This window comes from Amblyomma mixtum, chromosome 9 (genome assembly GCF_055824585.1).
Source record: "Amblyomma mixtum isolate Tamu chromosome 9, ASM5582458v1, whole genome shotgun sequence".
NCBI lineage: Eukaryota > Metazoa > Arthropoda > Arachnida > Ixodida > Ixodidae > Amblyomma > Amblyomma mixtum.
Genome location: NC_143020.1, coordinates 117,626,353 through 117,648,898, shown reverse-complemented (window position 1 = coordinate 117,648,898; position 22,546 = coordinate 117,626,353). Strand labels below are relative to the sequence as shown.

The window sequence follows — 22,546 nt, the reverse complement described above, 5'->3', positions numbered from 1 at the left end:
ATGCGCATGTGCACATTTCCACACGGCTCTTTTTGGTGTAAAAATTAAACATATGAAAACATTTTCAGCTTTTCAGCCTTTTACATTAGTAAACTGCCTCACAATATTATCTTGAAGAAATTTGCAGCTGTAATGCAAATTATTTCCTTCGAAAGCACAGCGGCACAAATACGTATCAGATATGAGGTGTCGTTACGAAGTCAGTGGAAAAAATTTGTCCCACTTTTCTCTGCAAAAACCGGAGGTCGAAAGAGCTTGAAACCGATGCCATTTAACGGCTAGAATCATTCTGAGAGCATTTTAAGCATTTTTACGCAAGTGAGACATAAGTCCTATGCCTCACAAAGGGTTAACTAGCTTACAGTTTTGTTAACTAAATACCCAGTCAACTGTCTAAATAAATATCCGTGCGGCATACATCTCTCATGACAGAAGATGAATCTACGTTCTGCGCAAAAGTGGCAAGACATTCGTTACGAAACCACTTGACGGTCATTACCTTGAATAGGCGCGAAGTTTCAATTAACCACCGCTTTCGGAGCCAACCGCTATTCACTTGCGCCATGTAGAGACGTCATATATCTCCATCTTCACTTGAACGTGTTTCCCGAAGCGCCGTTATTGGAATTCGCATAATGGCAAGACACCATCTTCGGACGCTCTATAGAAATCTTGAATTGCACGCGCATTCACCACCGCCGGCAGACCTGGCGCGATAAAGAAAGAAAGAAAGAAAGAATGGGATGGCGCGCACGAAGAAGAAAGAAAGAAGGAAATAATGGAAAGACCGCGGCCACGCACGTTCCCGGCATAAATCACCGCGCGCGAGAGAGCAACCCGAGAGCCATTGCAAGGAGGCAGGCAACAATCATCCAATTAATGAGCTCTGCCCTCTTCCCCCGCTGCACCGCTACACACAACTTTCGCTCAACGACGAGCGGCAGCCGGTGTGATCTGCGCCGCCGGCTCTTATACGACCCGTTAACGCCCCGACGGGACGCGCAACAAATTGCCACCCTCCCGCGAAGCCCGCACAAAACCAGCGCAAGTGCAGCTCTTAAGTGCAGCCCTGTTAGCGGCTCGCCATCCCGCCACCAGGGAGCGCATATATACAACTTGAAGCACACGCCGCGAAAGTTATGTTCCGAGCAAAGAAATGCCGGTCTGCGGCGGCGCTCATGGTCTCATTAACCCTAAAGCCGACCGACCACTGCTTTTCTTCGAACTACGCCAGCGCGCTTGTGTGCCTGGAAATTTCGGAAGCTACTGCGCATGCTCTGCTAAAGGGAGACGAAGGATGCTGTAAACGGTGAAAGGGGCTATCAAATAGTAGACTCTCACTCTGTGTACAAGTTTTTTTTTAAGCTTATAAATGCATTCAAAGGCTTGCAAGCCAGTTTTCGGTTTGGTTTAGTTTGGTTAATGGGGATAAACGTCCCAAAGCGACTCAGGCTATGAGGGACGCCGTAGTGAAGGGCTCCGGAAATTTCGACCACCTGGGGATCTTTAACGTGCACTGACATCGCACAGTACACGGGCCTCTAGCATTTCGCCTCCATCGAAATTCAACCACCGCGGCCGGGATCGAACCCGCGTCTTTCGGGTCAGCAACCGAGCGCCGTAACCACTGAGCAGGCGCGGCGGGGCAAGCCAGTTTTCGGAGGTAACACGTTTATAATGCGAAAGCACTACTTCGCGAGGTCTAACCGACTCATCGAGTTAGTGTGAAGCTTGATTTTGAAGGTGACCTCGGCAAAACCTAGCGTAGCAGCAGCACATGCAGAAAAAAAAAATAAAGTGTGCCGTGACTGGGTTTTGAACAAGCGGTGGCGCGAACAGAACAGTTTCGATGGTCGCTGCACGAGGGCACTAAATATGCTATCGCCGCAGCCAATAACGCATCGTGTTATACTGCAAAGCACTCTCGTGCTGTGCATTGCACGTCGTCGTCTTCGTCAACTTCCATCTGCGGCGCGAACACATCAGATGAGCTTTAGCTCTATCAAAGCTTAACCTGATCAGTCTAATATCGGCCGACGACCCAGCAAGGCAAGACCATGAGCCAACCACGTTAAAGAAATGTTTTCTCAAGTCTTCTCGGTTTAACTACGTTAAAACCTAACCACTTTTTTCGAGGCAGCAGCTGTGAGGTCATTTCAGCACATATTTTTCGTCACCTCTCATAAAAACTGAATGCTGTGAGGCTCGCGACAATAGTTCTCGAAATTTTCAAACACGTCGCACTAACGAACAGTTAACTGAATGCTGTGATGCTGGCGACAAAAGTTCTGGAGACAAACACGTCGCACTAAACTCTCTCCCATTCTGCCACTCACTCACTTTTAAGCAACGTTAACAACTAAAGAACTGATAACAAATGTTTTACATGCTTTAAAAGCTTTACCTCAGACTTTCTCAGCAATCGGCAAACTCTTCGAGGAAGACCTGCCACATGGGAAACCAATGTTGCTACCTTGTTACCGGTTGTCCTGGTAGTCATCCTGGGAACACTAGTTAACCTGAGAAAGTGATGTCCTCATTACAAGAGTTAATTATTACAGCGCCGAAGGCCTAAGACAGCGAGAGCGAAAAAAAAAAAGAGACTGCGCAAACGAGAACATCCGAGCGCTCGAAATAAACGCGCACCTGCTTCCCTCACCTCGAAACCTTGTCGAACAAGCGTCCGGCTGAGCCGCCGTGGCCTGCACGCACGAAATGCAGCCCGCGTGTGCGCTATACATATCTGCTTCCCACTCCGCCAGTGACAGCCCCGAGCGGCGTTCCCAGATAGAGGCGGCCCTCTTATCAGTTGCGTAATCAGAGAGCAAGCAATTAAAGGCAACCGGAGCCCCGTTCTTCGCTCGCTACGCGCACCAAGAAACGGCGGTAACCCCGGGCCTTGCAGTCTATACAAGCGTGCGAATCTGGATCGCGCAGGTCAGTCGGCGATACGATCCCAGATAGCAACGCGGAGGAAACGGTAGTTGTGCGCATATATATATATGCGGAGATCCTCCTATCCGTGCGCATAATAATACACCTAGACTGTGCACGCAGAGGCTTCAAGGACTTTCGAGGCCGACTGGTTAGCTCCTGACCACGCGAGATCCCGCGCGTTCCGAATCTCGGCCTCGAGAGCACGATTTAAACGAAAGTGACAGCTATTTTTTTCCCTCGTATTCGGGGAATTATTCCGCACAGGTTTTCGTACAATCAATATACGTTTATTATCGGTTTAATATTTATTATAAATATATATATCTATATTTAGCTGAGGCCTGCCGCCTTGTTAATGTCAGTTTTGGTAGGTTTTGGCTAGACCTCCAACGTTTGATGCTGTGGTGCAGACGAAGTTTCATTCTATTTCCATCAAAGCAAAAAAATTAGGTTTATGGGTTTATGGCGGGTTTTAAACTCCCAAAGCGAATCAGGCTATGAGGGACGCCGTAGTGGGGGGCTCCGGATAATTTCGACCACCTGGGGTTCTTTAACGTGCAATGACATCGCACAGTACACGGGCCTCTAGAAATTCACCTCCATCGAAATTCAGCCCCGGCGGTCGAATTTCGATATCTTTAGTTTAAAAGCCAGGAAGCGAAGGATGGTGAGACAACGGCACAGGTTGAAAACCTTCAAAAGGCCAAAATTAACCGCTATCCGGCGATGTAGCCGCAGTCACAATTATTTAACGATCGTTCAGATGGGGCATACCTTCGAGTTAGACTCCCTATCAGCTACACTGCGGTGTTTAGTCATTACGACCAACCTGGCATCCACACACATAAGCGATGCGAGGACAAGATATGTCTCAAAACCGAAAGCTGCTTCATTACAGAGCAATAGAATGTTTCGAAGTGCTGATTTTTTTTTTTTTTTACAAAAATTCGTGGAAGGGAATTAGCAAAGGTTGCATCGAAGCAATGTTTGCGTCTGTGTCGTGACTTGTTCATATGGCAGGAGATATATACAGCCGCCGCGGTGGTTTTGTCATGGCGCTCAGCTTCTGTCACGAAAGACGCGGGTTCGATCCCGGCAGCTGAGGTCGCATTTCGATTGCGGCGAAATGCTGGAGGCCCGTCTACTGTGCTATGTCAGTGCACGCTAAAGGACCCCAGGTGGTCGAAATTGTCCGAAGACCTCCACTCTGGCGTCCCTCATAGCCTGAGTCGCTTTGGTACGTTAAACTCCATATACCAAACCAAACCAAACCTAAACCAGCAGATATATTCATTTAAATTTATTTCATGTGACACGGTTCTCAGCATGTAAAGTTAGTATAAGGGCTACACAACCCTTTTAATGATTTTGAGCGTTCAGCTAGCGTTCGTATAGTTTGGTTTATTGGGCTTTAACGTCCCAAAGAGACTCAGGCTATGAGGGACGCTGTAGTGAATGGCTCCGGAAATTTCGCCCTTTTGGGGTTCTTTAACGTGAACTGACACCGCACAGTACGCGGGCCTCTAGAATTTCGCCTCCACCGAAATTCAGCCTCCGCGGCCGGGATCGAACCCGCGTCTTTCGGACCAGCAGCCCAGCGCCGTAACCACTCAGCCACCGCGTTCGGGTAGGCTAGTAGAAAGCGTGAGACGGCGCAAACAAAACGCCGGGGAAATCCACTGACGTCACTGGGAGACGGAACACGTGTGTCTGTGAACGCACGCTCGCACCAAGAGCGGAGCGATTTTCCTCGTCGCACGCTCGAATTACAGGCAGATCAGGATCTATGCAACTCTGATCGACACTGCATACAAATTTCACTTTCTTCTGTCTCTTATTTTTTCGATGTATATTTATGACAAAATAACCACTGCGAACTTTGACCACTGACCCGTGTGGCAACAGCGTATCACATATATGCACGGAATAGTCGCCCCCAACGACCCAGCAAGCGAATAGAAGCTACGACGAAAAAAATAAATGAAAACCAAATAAATACCGTTACTTTCGCTTTCACTGCTTTCTCTACCGCGCCGTGTACGGGCGCAGTAATGTACGGTGCGGCGTCAAATCACGGTGCGCGCGACTCGGCGAAGCAAGGCGGAGGTCGACATGTAACACCTCTCGGGTTAACTGGCGGCGATTATGCGGTGTCGAGAAGGCGCACTTCGCAAGGCGCCGTATAAGCTCACAGATGTGTGCAGCTCCTGCGAGATTCCTGGTGTGCAAAGCGACTCCGAAAGCCATGATTGGGCCGTGATTGGCCCGTAATTGGGCTGCCGCCGACGCGCGCGCTAGCTCAGGGCGCCATCATATACATGCGCGCGGTGTGAAGCAGCAGCGTTGAGATGAAGGCAAAAAAAGAAACACTTAATACACGGTGCAATTTCGTCGATTGGCAGAGAGGCACGACTTGGGGGCTTGTGAAGAAGCTGTGGTGCGGCGTCATTTGCAAAGGCAGTGTACGTATATGAGCTGTGGGGAAGCCAGCGTGTAAGGACGAAAAGAATAAACGAGGGGGGGTAGGTGGTGGTAAGTGGCGATATGAGTAGACGGTCGCCTCGTTAGAGCGTGTAACAAGCCCAATCGGCCAGAAAGCTACCCGCTGAAAGACATGATTGTAGTATTACGCGGATACGCGGTGTTATACACGACCTGCGGTTGTTACATCGCTAAGACTACAAGTTACGTGGCTGTTGCAGTGCGCGCCTATTTACCGAGGGAAAGGGAGGGAGTGCACGCAGATTATCTGATTAGGTGCGCGACGGTGATTGCTGCGATTAGGGCCAATTTTCACACGGCGACGGAACAACTATTACACGTGTACTCCTACACGATGTATATACGTTACAGCTGAGTGCGTGAAGCTGGCGTAGTGCTGCACGGCAGTAAAGGAAGGAAGCTCCCGAACAAACTTTCGTTCGATATGAACGCGTCATGCGGGCTGCGATAGAGCTGTCTGTGCAGTACACCGCCATTAAACGGTTGTCTCCTGCCTGTGCTGGCTGAGATATACAAATAAAGAAGATCCGCCCTTTGTCAACAGATATCGCGGTTTTTCGGCGTTGCCATGAATTTAATTAAACAGTCGCTGAAATTCCAGCCCGCCTTTCACTAAAGGTACAGTGGTAGCGCGTAATCGAATAACGCTATGATTGTATCAAAATGCAAATTTGAGTTCTAGACGACGGATGTGAAAGTTTTGAAAACATAGCGCATAAGTGGTCGAATAATGCTAAACTTTGGCTTTTTTGTCTAAATCACAGTTGTAATGACGTATGCACATGCCACGTTGTGAAACTACGTGTGTGTGTATATATATATATATATATATATATATATATATATATATATATATATATATATATATATATATATATATATAAATATATATATAGTAGCCGTAGCTTCGTTATAGCCCATGTTCACCAGCTTCCAAGGGCAATCGTCATTCGTTATATCCATTACTTCGTTATAACGAGGTTCGAACACGCACGCACGCGCACACACGAGTGTAAAGTGTGATGCACCTTTTCTATTCCTTCTCTGTCTTCAAGTGAAGTGCCAATCTCAAAATGGTTACATGCGCACTAGTTTGGGAACTATACATCAGTTCGTAAAAAGATGTCTGCGTATGTCACTTGTCTCTTTAACGCGTCCGTCCTAAGGGCGTAATCAGCTCTGCACGTCCTGACTCTGGTGGCCTTTTCGATAGTTCACTCTCCGTTATGTTCGCGTATCTGAATGCCCAGTTTTCGGATTAATTTATTACCCTTTCCGAGCAAAACCTTACCGCGCGTCGATAAGAATCTGCGACCTCACAAAGACAGAAGAGGCGCTCGCTGATGTTGCCAGAGAACAGGGGGGTGGGGGGTGAAGAAAGGAGCTAACGAGTCGGCAGGCGAGAATTCCTGGTCGGAGCGATGAGTGGGACGCATATTGGAAACAACAGCAACCACAACCACAACAGCAGCCCCGGCAAGAACCTGCCTCTCTGGAAACCTTCCCGTCCAAGGAGCCAAGCTAAGCCAAGACGAGACGAAGCCAGAGTTAAAAGACAAGAACAATAAAAAGGAGAATCAGGTACGAAGACAAAACGTAAAAGAACTGTGGCATGCAAGACAAGGCAACATATATAAGACGGGAATAAAAAAAAAAAACATTCAGCGCAGAGATACAAGGAAAGTACGACGAAGTAAAAAGAGAGAACGAAGAAAAAGCAAATAAAAAGGGGGTGGAAGCCAAGCAGGCCAGGAACAGACGAGGAAAGGACTACGCAGCTAAAGAAAGAAAGAAAGAAAGAAAGGAAAAGAAAGGGCCCGCAGCGCTTCCCAAGCGCGCGTGGTCCGTGCCGATGAAAAATGGCAGTCGAACCTCCTTCCTGCAGAGAGGCTGCTCCGGGCAGATCAGATTACGTTTCGCGGGTGGTGGTGGCGAGCCCGATTCTTCTTCTCGCGCCAACAAGGCGGCGGCAGCGAGGGGCATTCATTCATTAACCGCGGCCGCACGAGCCCCGACCGACCACTGGGACCGGCCTCCGCACCGTGCCCCCTCCATACCTCCTCCCCCCTCCTCTTCTGCATCCTTCACCTGTACGCACCGGCGATCTGTGCATGCACGGCTCGGCTGAGATCGAAGTGGACGACGACGGGGCTCGATACATGCCCTTGCGCGATCCAGCGAGTATCGTATATCGAATTTCTTTGATTGTTGTTACTTTGTTTTTTACCTGTTGCGCCCCTGGCGAGGAAGGTGCGATCGTGTCGTGTTCGCTGTTGTAGCGGATCGCTTGTGTGTACGCCTGCCTATACTGCTCGTGTGAGTGTGCTTGATTTAGTGGGCTTGAGTTGTGTGTGCTTGCTTGTGGGAGCGAGCCTGATTTAGTGCGCTCGGGTGAGAGTGCTTGTGTGTGTTTGCTTTTCTGGCTGTGCTCGATTTAGTGTGCTCGAGAGACCGTGCTTGTGTTGCCTGCGGTCGTGTGAAGGCTTGTTTCAATGTGCTTTAGTGTGACTGCTTGTGTGAATGCGGATGTGAATGCGTATGTGAATGCAAGTGTTAATGCAAGTGTTAATGCGAATGTGAGTGCGAGTCTGAATGCGAGTGCGTGCTTGTGTGAGTCTGCTTGTGTGTGCGTGAGTGTGAGAGCCTGCTTAGTCAGCGTGCTTGAACCTAGCTTTGCGGCTACCCTTCAGCAAGTGAAAAGACGTATGGGAGATATAAGATGAGTCATTTCTCGCCTGTTTTCTTTCGGCGGTGAACCGACTAAGCAAATTTCTGTTCGAGAGAGGGGGGAGGGGGCGACTAATTATTTTAACTGCGCGTCGTCGGCGTCGAAAACTGCTCACTGCTGCCTGATACATCGGCAATGGAAAAGAACTGCAGTGTAACTTTTTTCTTGAATAGAAACTCAGTGCTACAACGGACGCACACAGTGTGTCTGCATCCATTGTCAAGCTTGTTTTCAAGTATGGAAAAGAAGTCGCGTCGACTAGCTATCTAAGGCATGCACACTGACTCCATAGAATACTGATGAGAATTTGCTTATACTAGCACAGAAGGAATCGTTGCAAACAGAAATGGCTGGTCGACTGACGAACATGCGAAAGCGAACTACCACGGCAACTACCTGCAAGCTAGTTGAAAACAAAGCTGTTTTCTATGGAGCTCTCCTTTTACTGACTGACGCGCACTTTTGCTTCCACGTTCGCCGTTAGCACCGCACAGCCCGTAGCCATCCCCCTTTGACAGCACAAGTGGGTCAGCCACTCCGAATGCTGCGACATTTTTATGCCGATAGCAATATACGAAAGACGTTTCCCGGATGTTTCCGGGACTTGATCGAATAGCATTTCTTTCCCATCCGTGCACAGCAGAAAACTCAATCGCTTCACAAGTCAAGTACAGCGTACGCCGCTTTACATAGGCGCGTAGAAGTATAGGAGGATATTACACACATAAGCTATCCATGTTCTCGTAGTGAGCGCGCAAGAGAAAGGGGCTACAGGTGAAAAAAAAAGAAGTAGAATGAATAGATAATAAAATACAGCGGTTTTTACGGGAAATCGGCTGCATGGAATGCGTCTATATATTCCAGCTGTACCCAGCATTTCACATGTATATATATCTGCATTTTGTAGTGCGAAAGCGATTCTGGCAACCTGGAAAATACCGGTGTGTGGTGAAGTCAGTCAGGTGACGAGAGAAATGGCGAGATTAAAGGAGAATTTGAATGAGGGTGACCTCAGCCAACCTGCAGTAGGCTTTGAAGCCGCGGCGGAACGAACAGATCAGCTTCGCTGGCCATTGCCCGAAAGCACTTCGCTCTCGCCACAGCTGATCACGCCTCGTGTCAAACTGAAACACACTCTCGCGCTGTGCATTGCACGTCTGTGCGCAAGTCACGAAAGGAAAGTAAACGCGCTTTCAGTCGCGCTTTCAGTTGAACATGGCGTTGGTGTCAACCTGCAAAAACCTGGTTTTGCATAATATTTCATGGTTAGCAACGCTAAACCGCAATCATTTTTTTTTTTCGTTTTCGAGACGTTCGATATCTTCTACCGTGCACATATAGCTAATTGGAAATGTTATTCTTTCACCGCAACACACATCCTCCAAAGTGGGACGGAACGAAGCCTTCCGCCAGTTTCGAGGTACACGAACAAGACCCGCAACCGCAGCAGGGCGCCTGAGGCCAAACAAGATCAAGACGCGCCGGCGATATAACCGACGACGACCATGTATGCACGGCGGACCGGGCCGGACGAGATTAATGGCTCACGCGCTGATGAAGTGGGCGAGTTCGCAGCTGCCGAACCTATTCCCCGAGTGGCGCATGCATGCGAGGCCTAAAGCTCGTATAGGAGGAGGAGGAGACCTGTGCGTGGACACGTGTACAAGCGGCTCGGGCTAATCTGATGAACACATTCACCGGCGACATGAAGCGGCCGCCTCTGTTCTCGGAGCCTATGTAATACGCGCCGTATAGCTTTGCGTGTGTCTTCGTTTGCGCCGGCCGGACGTCGCACCCACGAGCACGCAAGGCTAAACCATACTAGTTCAAATCCACTAAGCCTAACTCTGCTTATCCCTACACTGGAATCAACGTACTGATGCATTTTTGTTTTGGTTCTCGAAGCAGTGATCTGAAGATTACATAGTGTGGCGCATTCTAACACCTTTATTCAATCGACTTAATGCGTTGAGATCTGCTGCAATTTTGCTTTTCCTTGGTACACTGCTTTGACGCTTTCCAGTAAATATTAAATTAACAAGTGTGTCGAAGAGCGCCAAGAGATTGTGCCTCTTTCGTTCCTTGCGGTCAGCCCCTGTCCACACTGCTGTTCGAGTGGTTAAGCCTATAAAATCTACATAATTATACAACGTCTCCACAAGACAGCAGGTAACCCAACGCCACACAAAATGCTTAAGATTTCACGCGACTCGTGGAGAGGAGGAGACAGATTGGCTGGGCGGAGCGCATGGCTCAGTCATAAAGGGTTTTTCGCTTCCGATCTGACCACACCGTTGTCTCGCGCTCCCTTTTCTTTTTGGCTCCGCCGGCCATCCTCTCAATTTCCCGGCAGCCCCGGCATGATTTGCCGCTGACTCGCAAGAAAGGCGTCCCCAATACGACGCGGCCCGTCCGTCAGCCTTTGACGTCGCTCGAGCTTTGGGAGACGCCGCGTCTGTCGGTTGGGCGAAGAAGGCAGGGCGGCGTACAAGCCTTGCCTTGCCTCGGGAGGAGGCAGTGGCTCTTATGTAGGCCACGTCTGTAGGACTCCCACCGCAGCGGGACTCACGCGAGTGCCTCGGACGACGGATGCACGACGTCGTCGTCGGCGAGGGCGCCAGGCGGAAACGCTGGCCATCGGACCATCGGAGCGGCCCCTTCCGGTCCAGGACAGGCGCGGCAACGCCTCCCCCCGAGGTACATCCTCTCCCCGCCCGAAGCGGTCGCCCAACGCTAGGCTGCTCTCGAAGATGGATCCGGCAGGCCATTACGTAATCTGCCTGGAACTGCTAGGAGGGCAGAGAAAGTCTGTAGGCACTGAACTCGCGCGTCTATGTAAACGGCAGAAGGAATCCGTCGCGTGTTGCGTGTCATACCGAACAATGCTAAACAAAAATAGTCACAAAGTGTACAAGGGAAGGGAAAACCTCAGGATGCTTGCCAATGCTTCGACAACACGGTTTGTCTTAGTCTGGGCCCAGACAAAAGGCGTCCCCCATTGGTTTTCTATGGCAGCCTTAAATGCTCTATGCGAGCGATGGAAAAACTTTTGAACAAAGACTTTGCGACACATAGGAAGAATGAACCATTACCTTCAACATTTCCATAACAGTACCCTACAATTTTCCAATATTCAAATTTTTGTCCAAAAATGCTGGACGTTAGAACTACAGTAACTTGTCACTACCTACAGTCGTGTGCGCACAACGGAACTCCGGCACTGATGTTATTGACAGGCTTCAGGGCTTGTTAACCCTGCTTAGAGTGGGGGCTTCATTTTTTCATTTTAGATAAGCGCAGCGGACAAAAAGCAAAGCTTCGCAAATGCAGATTCATTACACGTCTGGTCCTTCACTCTCGTCATTTTTTTATGCCGCATGCATTTCGAAATCAGCCTGTGTTCCTCGTCCATTCCTGAAAAGAACCGGCTCACGAAACCGCCGACGCAGTTCTGTTGCACTACGACAGCTAAGCCACCGCGGTGGCTCAGTGGTTATGGTGTTCGGTTGCTGACCCGAAAGACGCGGGTTCGATCCCGGCTGCGGCGGTCGCATTTCCACGGAGGCGAAATGCTCGAGGCTTGTGCACTGTCACTACGCGTAAATGAACCCCGGGTGGACTAAATTATAGCTGCAGTGCTATTGCGCCACATTACGCTTCCTGGATGAAGAGCATCGGCCCCTCGGAACCGGATGCCAGGAGTTGGGGTCGCAGCTACTAGGCAATGCGCTGTGCAAAACCTATAGACATTAAACCATACCCTTGGCATCGTAGAGGAGTGCAGACTGCAAGAACCGGACCCTTTCTCGGAGCTGCGAACGCTGGCCGGATGCAAACGGAAGTCAGCGCGCAGAAGGCACCACATCCTTCGGTATCATGTATACCCTCCAGGTTCTCAACGGCATGCCAACTCTGCGTGCGACCCTCTGGCAACTCTATAGCGACCGGCGCCTGCTTCATACCAGGACCCTCTCGGAGCTAAGCTGACCGCGCATATACGCACGCGGATGCCCGTGGGTACAACAGGCCGGCCTGCCGCAGCCTTCGCGAGCATTCCGCTGGCCCTGGGCGGTTTGGCTGGCGCGGGCAGCCGAAGCGTGATCCGCCGCCATGCCGAGGAGGCGGCGGCGCGCGCGCACGCGTCCGTGAATTCTCCTGTCTCGGCCGGCGACGTCAGGGGCGTGTTTGGAAGAGCTCCAGGCAGCCGAGCCCCTGCTGCTACTCTCGCTCGGCTCTTTGTTTCTTTCTCTCGTCTTTTGCCTCGTTCGTTTCTTTATTCGTCATTCTTGACGCGCCGCTGTAAGGCCTGCATGTGTGTGCGCGGACAAGTCTGCAGGCGGATACGAAAGAACTGCGAGCGCGGACGTCAAGAGGGCCCTGGCGCGGCGATCGAAGCGCGGCCTGCCGATGGGCGAGAAAGGGAGACTGGAAGGAGAAGACCTCTGTCACGTGATTGCGCGTACGGAGCGGAACCGACGGAGTGAGACCGAAGGAGGCATCGGGTCCCGAGATGCCGGGACGAGATATATGCCGGTGGCTTGACTACTCGTTTGAGCCGAGAAGGCTGGATCGAAAGAGCACCTATACCGCTGGCTTCCGCCGCAAATCGAAGTTTTGTGACCGTGTATACGAATTGCAGTTGCTGGAAGACGCCTGTGTGATCGTTGTTCTTGTTATACACACATATATGCATATTTATCGGCCTGTACGGTACATTTCTAGGGGTAGACTTGTGACAACTATAGTCAGTTAGCTGCCAATGAAACGTTGCCAGGACATTACTTGAACCATAGCGACTTCAGCTGTCGGCAGTTACAATGGTGAAGACACAGAAAGCGGGGATTTGTGCCCGAATGTGCGTGGTGTCCGTTGCCAGTTGTCACAAAGACCGCAATGAAAGCGACCAAGCGCAAATATGAACTGACGTCACTGCACTTTTGGCCCTCGTGAGACATATTTCACGAGGAGACCCAGGCGCTGTCTGAGTATACTAGGTAAGCTGCAGTGACGTTCCAAGCGACACTTAGAAATGTGGCTTTTACGGTTAGTGCAGCTCAAATAAGGCACGACAAAAGCAAAGGAAGACTGTGAAGCGCGAAGACGTCGGCCGAAAGACGAGGAGGTATACCCGCGTCGAAAGAAGCAAGCAACCGCCTCCCAAGCAGCAAAGGTAAGCGCCCAGTATTGGAAATGGATGGTATCACACTGGTCCTGTGTAGGACCGGTCTTTGCTATTACATTCACGGTATGCGGTGCTGAGGATCGTTGTGGTGCAACTAGGCAAACCTGACTTGACCACTTTGCTGTGATCACGATAATGCTACTGCAGTAGCCACACTTAGCCCGGAACAGTCTATGCATCCAAGAAGGCGTCTTTCTCACCCATTAAAGAAGCACTGCTACACGTAAGCTTCAGTGCGTTCGAAGCCTATCCCCCCCCCCCCTCCTCTCATCCCTCGGAGAAAAAAGAAACAAAAATAAATGTCAGTTTTTATCGCTTTTCTTTGCAACAGCAGCGTTATCGTCATCAAACATCGCGGCTTCGAGGAGTGCCTCTGGATGCTGGTCGACGCGTGCGCCGTTCACGCTAGGCGAAGAGTGAAAAAAAAAGAAAAAAGAAAACGAGTCAAGAAAGAATAAAAGAAGGACCGAAAAAAAATAAAAAAGGCGCAAGAAACACTCCGACGCCACCAGTTTGGGAGAAGCAAGGCAGCAAAGAACGGAGCGAGTCGTAGCGGCGGCAGCAGCGCCACACGCGGCGGTCCCACATTAGGAAGTCCTTTCCGCTCCGGTTGTACGCACCCCGCCGAAGGCGTCGTCGGTCAGGAAGAGAGGGCGCTGTCGACGAAGAAAGAAGCCGGGCGACTAAAGGCAGCGTTATACCCAGAAACAAGAGCCATTACTCAGTCTAGAAAAAAAAAAAAAAAACTCCCCGACGACGCCGCCGCCACGGCTATAGCTCCAACTATATACCTGTCCAACCCCTCCTACCAGCTCTTCTGGCAACAGCCCTCCAAACAGCGCGCTTTTTGCCCGCATATACCTGTGCAGCGTGCTTGCTGCAAGGTCGACACAAGGGGGTTTCTCTCCGCTTCCCATAACAATCGCAAAAACGCGCCGAAAAAGACCGCGGCGCGATGCGAGACAAAGCGGGCGCAACGAAGCCATTTCGCTTTCAACGCGAAGTGCGGCAGCCACTACCTGCAGAAGAGCTCTGCAGCATTCCCTATATGTGCACCCCCCTACACCTCCCGCGTCTTTCTTCTTCTTTTTCACTCTTCTTTCGTTTGTCTAATGCGAGGAGGAGGAGGGCGCACGCGTGCGTGGGGCCCCGGAGTATCATCATCGCCATCGTCATCACCACTGTCATCATCATCATCGTCGTCTGCTCTGTGGCCGTTGCAGACGATGACGACTAGCGGGCGAGCTCCCAGGAGGGGGTCCCTTCCAGTAAACCCACATTTTGTGGGGCGCTCGTATTTATAAGCCGACGGCGGGAGTTCAAAGGGGTTTTCTTCTCTTCGGCAGCCATGTTTACTGGCTTACTGCCCTCCCTAAACCTCCCCGTCCTGTCTTTTGCGTTGTTTCTTTTACTCTGGAGTTCTGCGTGGTGTGTATTTCAAGAGCAACCCGGACGCCGAGGTGTCCTGAGCAGGCGGCGAGCGCATCGAATGGATTTTAGCGGCTCCCGTTCGCATTGAATTTTTGAACTAACGTCTCGGTTTAGGCTCAGTTTGTTCGTCGCTTGTGCCGCCTCTCGTTCAGTGCACTGGAATTGAACCGTACCACTCAGCAATTATGTGACGCTAGGGTAATAATCGCCAACAGGAAAACAAATACTTCAAAAATTTGATTGGAAGATTTTGCTCGATGTCTTCAAGGCGTGGAATTTAGTTGTACGGCTACAGTGAAGGACTTATTTTCCCATCGCCTATAAAGACAGTGGCCAACACTGTCGTCCTCGAATCAAACTACTGTACACCCAGTTTTGTGACGAAACGAAACGAAATGGAAATGGCCGCATAACAACCGTCGGCTCCTCAACTCAAAGCCGCATCCTCCCTTTGTTAACATAAAAAAATGGAACACAAATAACACGTTGCCACAGACACAATCTCTTCTTATGGGACCCACGTTTCACAAGGTCACGTGACCGGACCGCAGTAGCAGGTACACTATTACGTCCAACGAACGCAATCGGCGTTCAAAGTTCGGTCGACAGCGTTCTCAAATCACGCGTATCTCTCGAGCGCGTCAGGCCGGCTGTAAAGGGGTGTAAATAAAAAGAAGGGGAGTAGTTTGGGTGTATAACAAGGGAGTAGAGAAAGGACGGCTGACCTGCGTCTGGGTGAGTCCGAGCGAGGCGGCCAGCTCGGCGCGCTCGGGCAGCGCCAGGTACTGCGTCCGCTGGAACCTCCTGTTGAGCTGCTGCAGTTGGAGGCTAGAGTAGATGGTGCGGGGCTTGCGCATCTTCTTGCCCTTGCCGTTCACCCGCAGGGTGTCCTCCAGCTGGGACTTGTCTGCGATAGAAACACACGTGCAAGGCACACGTTAGACACGCGTCTGCTAGTTGCAACCCGTACAAAAATTTCAGTAGACAGTTTATTTATTTATTTATCATCATACGCACAGCGCCATTGTCTGGCATTGCAGTGGGGGGGTTGAAGAAAAAGTACACAAATGCCACAGCGTGCAAGTGGTTATAAAAAAAAAAGATAACAATGAGATAGAAAGAACACGGAATTATTATACATAAAAAATGTCACAGCATGGAAGAAAATGAATCATTTGATAGTATGGACACTACTTCCTCAGGCAGCTTGTTCCATTCCCAAACCGTTTTGGGGAAAAAAGACATTTTAAAAAGGTCAGTCCGGCATCTGTATTCATTAACTTTAAGTAAATGATTTCTTCGTAAGGACACGTAATCAGGGTTGGTTATATATTTGGTTCTGTCTATTCCAGTTCTAGAATGGAATATATTATGAAATAATTTTAAACGCAGAACTTTCCTACGTTCTTGAAGGGAGTCCCAACCCAAAGATTTTTTCGCTCTCGTTACACTAAAATATCGCCCATGGTTATTGAAAACAAAACGAACAGCCAAATTCTGAACTCTTTCTAGTTTTTGAATGTCAAGAGAGGATTTCGGATCCCAGACTGTGCAAGCATACTCAAGTATGCTTTATAGACTGTCAGTTCTGTTTATGAAGTCTAATGACTTTCTATAAACGTATAGACTAGTCTATATGCAATAGAAATCCTGTAGACAGTAGAGGCAACCTATAGATTTATGGCTATACACTTTTAGTTGACTTTTTTTAGTAGACTCTCATTATGCCCTCATGAAAATGGTCTATTGAATGTCTATATACTTCTTATATGTTCTATTGCCTTCCTATAGATATCTAGTTTTGTCAATTCATACTCTATAGATTGTCTATAGAAAAACTACTAATATTGTATGACCGTGAATCTATAGATTTTCTAAGCCTATCTATAAGATTTGTATTGCCTATATACTAGTCAGTAGGATTTCTCTATAGAAAATCTAAAGACTGTCTAAAGAAATTTTTGTAAGGGTGAACTAGTTACCAACTGCAAACAACTCCGATTGCGACTCTAGCCGCCGAATACAACTCTACCTTCTCAGCTGTAACTGGAAGTGCTCCTACGGTAACAACTCCGCGCAGCTATAACAGACAAGTCGTTCCGTACAAAACGCCATTTCGCGAACGTCCAAATCCGACACGCATTCAGGGAGACAGACACAGACGAGTGCTGTCTCCCTGTCTCCGTGTCGAATTTCAGCGCTCCACAAACGACGTTCGAGCATAGAAAACATGCAAAGGAAGTTCAAAACGGCAATGAACAGAAACTATTCTGTAAAGGTTCCTAAATAAGCTTGAAGTGAATTTTTGTCAGCTTATAGCGAAAGACTTATTGTGACTTCGTTTCCTATCATCATCGAAGACGTTTCAAGAGCGCCTGTTAATATCTTTATTTACTTTTTGCACGCGTCATATGAAATAGATGGGTTCCAAGATGTCTAATATTTGTAAACGAGGCTTATAAAACTTTCCACACTCAGTTTATTTATACACAATATAAACGAGAACTAGCATGTATGTGAACGCCCATTATGCTACAACTCTTATTGGAGTAAACAGTACTCGAAATAAATTAACAATACTTAATCTAGATTTTGCAAAACTACGAACAGCGCTGCAGAAGCCGAAGCCAGCGCCAAAGCATCCACAACCCTCCAATTTGCCGCATATACGCATCCCAGCATACAAGTCGCCCTTCTCGACAACAGAAGCAGATGGCACACCAAAATTCGCCCCATAACTTGGTCAACCCACTCAAAGAAATAAGCTGCCAATGTGATGTCGAAAGCTAGCATAAAGTCGCGATGAAATTATACAGACCATTATACGACACGACATTTGAAATGTCGTGCCGTGTTGCGGAATGGAAATATAAGAATTTGCTGCCTGTAAACGCAAGCGCATAAAATCCATATGCTTACTTGCACAAGTATCAAACATCGAAGCCTTGCCCATATTATGTTCGTGACTGCACTTTCTGCTATACGTGTGAGATATTAGCGGTGCAGCTAGAGTACCACACTTCGTATAACCGTAAATTCCGGTATACCGCCCATGGACTGTGTGCATCTTCAAAGTTAAAATTTAGAGTTTTGCGTACTGTGTATAGCCGCAGACTATATGGCGTTCTCTTTTTTTTCTATATAAATTCCCTACGCTATTTTATGTACCGGGTGCAGAATATGTAAAGAATACAGACGATTTAGTAAAATAAACTTCACTTCAGCGGAAATCAAGACCTGCGAAGTATATACACCGGGTGCGTACTCAATACGGAAAATTGCATTATAGTGTGCAATTATACACGCATTACACATACACATAATAGCGTTCAACTCTATATATGTGACCTCATCAACTCGTCCTGTAGCCTCCGCTGCGCTGCACGATAAGTGAGACTCAGCACCACGAAGAAAGAAGTGGTGAGAGCAGAGCCGCAGAGCGAGAGACAGAGAGAGAGTGTGTGTTCCCTTTCCCTCTTCCCAGCACGAGGCGGGCAAAGCCTTGGTACGCGTCCAAGGATGACAGAGACGGGCGAGACATTTCGACACCGTAGGCGCGCCCTCGACGTTTACGCTCGTGGAGGAAGCTTCGTTTGGGGCAGCAGATAGCATGCACCCAAGCTGCGAGGCAGCAGCATAGGAGTCGGCCTGCGCGCGTCTCGTTCAAGTGCTGTGGATACTCACGCCCTCTCCTTCGACCATGGCTTAAATATTGCCCGGTGTTACGAATTACGACCTGCCACCGCTGCATGCTCATTAAATTTTCATCAGTGAAACACCAGTTGCCTCAGGTGTAGATAAGGCGCATTCGTTTAACCCAAGAATTCTGATGAGTCGGATCGGTCTAGAACTCCGTTCTATTTACTGAGCTCCCATTATGCGGCAGTGTTGAATAATACAGGGCGTACTGCCGAGGAGATGTAGAATGACCAGGTCGCTGCTTCAAAAGATAACACAGGGAAAAGATGACGGAAGAAATGCGCATAAGGATTCCGATCGCAGGCATAACGCGGCAAATGTGCGAAGGGAATGAAGGTGCTTTGAGCTCGTGGTGAATGCAAATGTTTATTAATAGAGTCCAAGGGGGGGGGGGGGGGGGGGGGGCGTACTTTTAGAAAAATTGTGCCTCGAAGTACTGGGAAATTCTTGAAATGAGGATTCGTAGATCGATGCTGGGCAAACCTTTCGTGTAACTTTTGCTCAAAATCTACTAAACACCTCACTTCGAAATATACCCATTCATGCGGAAGAGGGGGTTAGGAATATGTGTGGGTCAACTGGCCGAAATTCGTCGAAACTGTTAGCAACCACATAAATTGTCTTAACACTTGATCACAATAATGTTTGCACCCACCCTTTATGTAACAACCCTAGTGGGTCTTTAAGGTAACAAAATGACTGGAAACTGTCTCACTCTATCCGATGGAGCACGTTGCATTTAGACTTACATGCTTCGATGAATGCGGCGAGGTTTGTTCAACACAAAAATCATTTACGGCGTGGCGTCATGATTACAGCTTTCTTTTCAAACACCTCCTCATCGACCACCACTGTCACTGTTGCCAGCATGATTATCTCTCACTCATGGCAGCCGATCCCGGCAATGAATTCATGGTCCCCTCCCTTCAAACACGGATATACATACCAAACAAGACACAAGACAACAGCGGCGCATCTAACACAGCACAAGAAAGAACACGATACAAGCGCATACTACCAACTGCTCATTTAGCAGAGGCCTATTTAAAACATCAAGCTCAGCCCTGACTTTGATGCTATAAATATACCTCTTTCCTGTCGAATAAACAGTTGAGACTGTGCACATGTGTCGTGTTCGTTCTTGTGCTGTGTTAGTGGCGCCGCATCATCATGCATCATGCAGCGACCTATCCAACAATGTTATTCTGATACACACGAAAACTTCGCTTATTGTGACTTCCCAATAAAGGAACCACATGCAACAGCCGCGCCCGCCATATTGTCATCGCGACGCAATCACATGCACGTCCTTCAGACTTATTTAGTGCTCCCACATGATTAACGCCCACTAACTAACGCTAATGTGGTACCGTGGAATCCACCCATTTCACAGGAGGACGCACGTGACGACAAACAGACGGCTACAGCGTCGGATCCGATTTTCCTTCGGATTTCGAAATCGCTCCCAACGGAAACCGGCCCTTCTCCTCAGATGTTGCCATCCGTCTACTATTTTTCCCGGCGGGGGCTCTTCGCGCGGCGCCTCTCAGCTGACCAGCCCCGCCACGCTTGACCGCGCATGCGCACACGCGAGCCAGACACTATGCCGGAAGGAACGACGGCAAAAGAAAGAAAAAACGGACACGAAATAAACGCAGTCATAACGCCCAGAGACAAGTGGAGAAATGCCCACGGTGAGAATAATAGCGGCAAAGAGCAAAAGTAAAAAAGAAAGAACAGGTAGAAGAAAGAGAAAGAAAGCAGGAGAGAGAGGCAAGGAGAAAGACAGAGATGGAAAGAGAAAAGAAAGAATGAAAGCAAGAATTAGTAACTGAAAGCCGTATCGAAAGAGTCATGATGAAAAAAATATATAAGTAGTGAATGAAAGAAGCAACAGTTAAGGAAATAAAGGAAGAAAGAACAAATCAGATAGGAAAGACCAGAAGATAGAAAGAGACTGAAACAAGGAACGAACACAAAGGAATAGGAAAAAGAAAGATGGCCTGTATTAAAACAAGGAGAGGATGAAAGAAGGGATATAAAGAACGACTACGAAAGAAATGTTTACGAAAAGAGAACGAAATGCTGAACGTAGACAGGAATAAATTAAAAAAATGAGAGAAATAAGGAAGGAATTAGAGAAAACAAGCAAATACAGAGAATGTTGCGTATGCTCGTGCTCAGCCAGAAGTGGTACCTGCACGAGCAGCGGCTGAGAGCAGCGCGCGTACAAGGGAGGGAGAGCCCCGTGGAAACAGGAAATACGTTCAAGGACTCCCTTCTTTCTCGGCCGCCGGTGTCGGTCCAGCGGCGGCGGCCGAGCGCAGGAGAGGCAACGCCACGGGCAGTCCCAAGCGGACACCGCGCCGACGACCACGACGACAGGGGCGTCAAAAGAGGCTCATTTGCGAGTGATGTGTCCTCCACCATGTCTCACGTTAGGCAACTTTCAACCCTGGAAGCCGTTGCACAGCGCCGTTCGTTTACACAGTACCACTGTATACCGAGCAGGGCTAATCCTAACGCTAGACTCTTTATACACTTGAACCTGCTTACAACTAAATTGGTGAGGCCCGCGATTACTTCGTTATAGCCCGTGTTGACCGAGCTTCCAAGTGAAGTCGCCAATCCTTCATTATATTGATTATTTTGTTATAAACTGTTTCGTTATAACGAAGTTCGACTGTAGTACGTTCGATTACTCACTCTCTTGATAACGACGATTCCACCAACCACGTCGCCTAGAATGAAAAAGTGCAATGCGAGCAGTCACTAAAATAACAAGAGCAACTGAATGAAAACCTTTCGGGGAAGTGAATATATGGTACACAGCTGTTGTTGCCTTGCTTGCCATCTCAGAAGAACCAAATCAGCCGCATCCCGGCGGAGCGTATCTGAGTCGATAGCGCACATAAAATTAAGCTCCTTTGAAAGTACAGCCAGATAATTCCGAATGTACGAAAAACAGTGCTGTCGTTTTATTTTGCACTGCTGTCAATCTCTGCGAAAGTACCCTTTAAGATCATATATGCGGTATTCTCCAATAGGTGCTGGACGTCTGAACACTGTCGGATACAATTCAAGAAGAAGCGGTAAATGATCCTCAAATGAGGCCGTCCAGGCAATGGCGTCGACCGATTTTCGCGGCGTCGCGGTTAATCCTCACTCATTCGTCTGTCACACTAGCGCGACACCACGGATTAACCGATTAATGGCGATTAACCACCGAGTAACCACGATGTCATGAAAGTCTGGCAACGCCGTTGGCTTGAGGGCGTCATTCGAAGAGACTGCAGTAGGCGTACAGGCGTGATAAAAAAGGTTAGCACAAATGACGGGCTTCCGCAGCAGCCGATGGCTACCCCCAGCGCTGCGATAACCAGCCCCCAGCGCTGCGATAACCAGAGTGCAGGCGTATTCGAAAACCCCGCCACAGCGCCTGCCGCTCGTTGCGATTTTGCCGCTCCGGTGACGTCACTTGTACTAATCTAGCCGGCTCACACCTGTACAGCCTTATACCAGTCTTTCTACAAAAAGCGACTCAAGTGCACGCACTACGTACACGCCATATAAAGTACGTCATTAGGTTCCATTCGAGACATCGAGATGGCGCCAAATGCAATAAGGACAATTGCGGCATTTTCTTTTACAATTTGGTGTGCCCCACTCAAAACGTGGCCCCAACCGCAGCCCTGTCGCTGGCAATCGTAGAGTCATTCACTCTCATTTTTATCGTTGTCATCGGCAGTGCACTATCCCCAGCCACGTCTGGGACCGCTCAGTTCTGGCTTTCTTCTTGGCAAAGCTTCCTTTAAAGGCATTTAACGCGATTGAAGTTACTTCTCCGTTCGTCATTTTATTATTCGGTTGAGCGACGCTCCTTCAGCTCTGCCGCTATCTCTCTTCTTTTCACCGAGTTTAAGACACTGCGTTTTCCTCGAAGAAATCGTTCCTCCTCCTCACAGCGACGTCAAGACCCGCGTATCGCGCCAGCGAGACAGGCTGCGCGCAGTGCCCAAGACAATGGCGACGTCCGCGTCAGAAAAAGAAAACGACGGCTCGAGCCG

General features: G+C 48.9%; 1 protein-coding gene across 3 annotated transcripts in view; it reads right to left on the bottom strand.

The window, feature by feature from the left end:
• The window catches only part of LOC149330922 (uncharacterized), a 280,634-nt gene that overhangs the window by 61,593 nt on the left and 196,495 nt on the right, over positions 1 to 22,546 (bottom strand). For all 3 annotated transcript variants that reach the window (XM_089561631.1, XM_089561633.1, XM_089561632.1), the window contains one exon: positions 15,506 to 15,687. In XM_089561631.1, the coding sequence (XP_089417757.1) occupies positions 15,506 to 15,687 (182 nt within the window). The remainder of the gene's footprint in view (positions 1 to 15,505; positions 15,688 to 22,546) is intronic.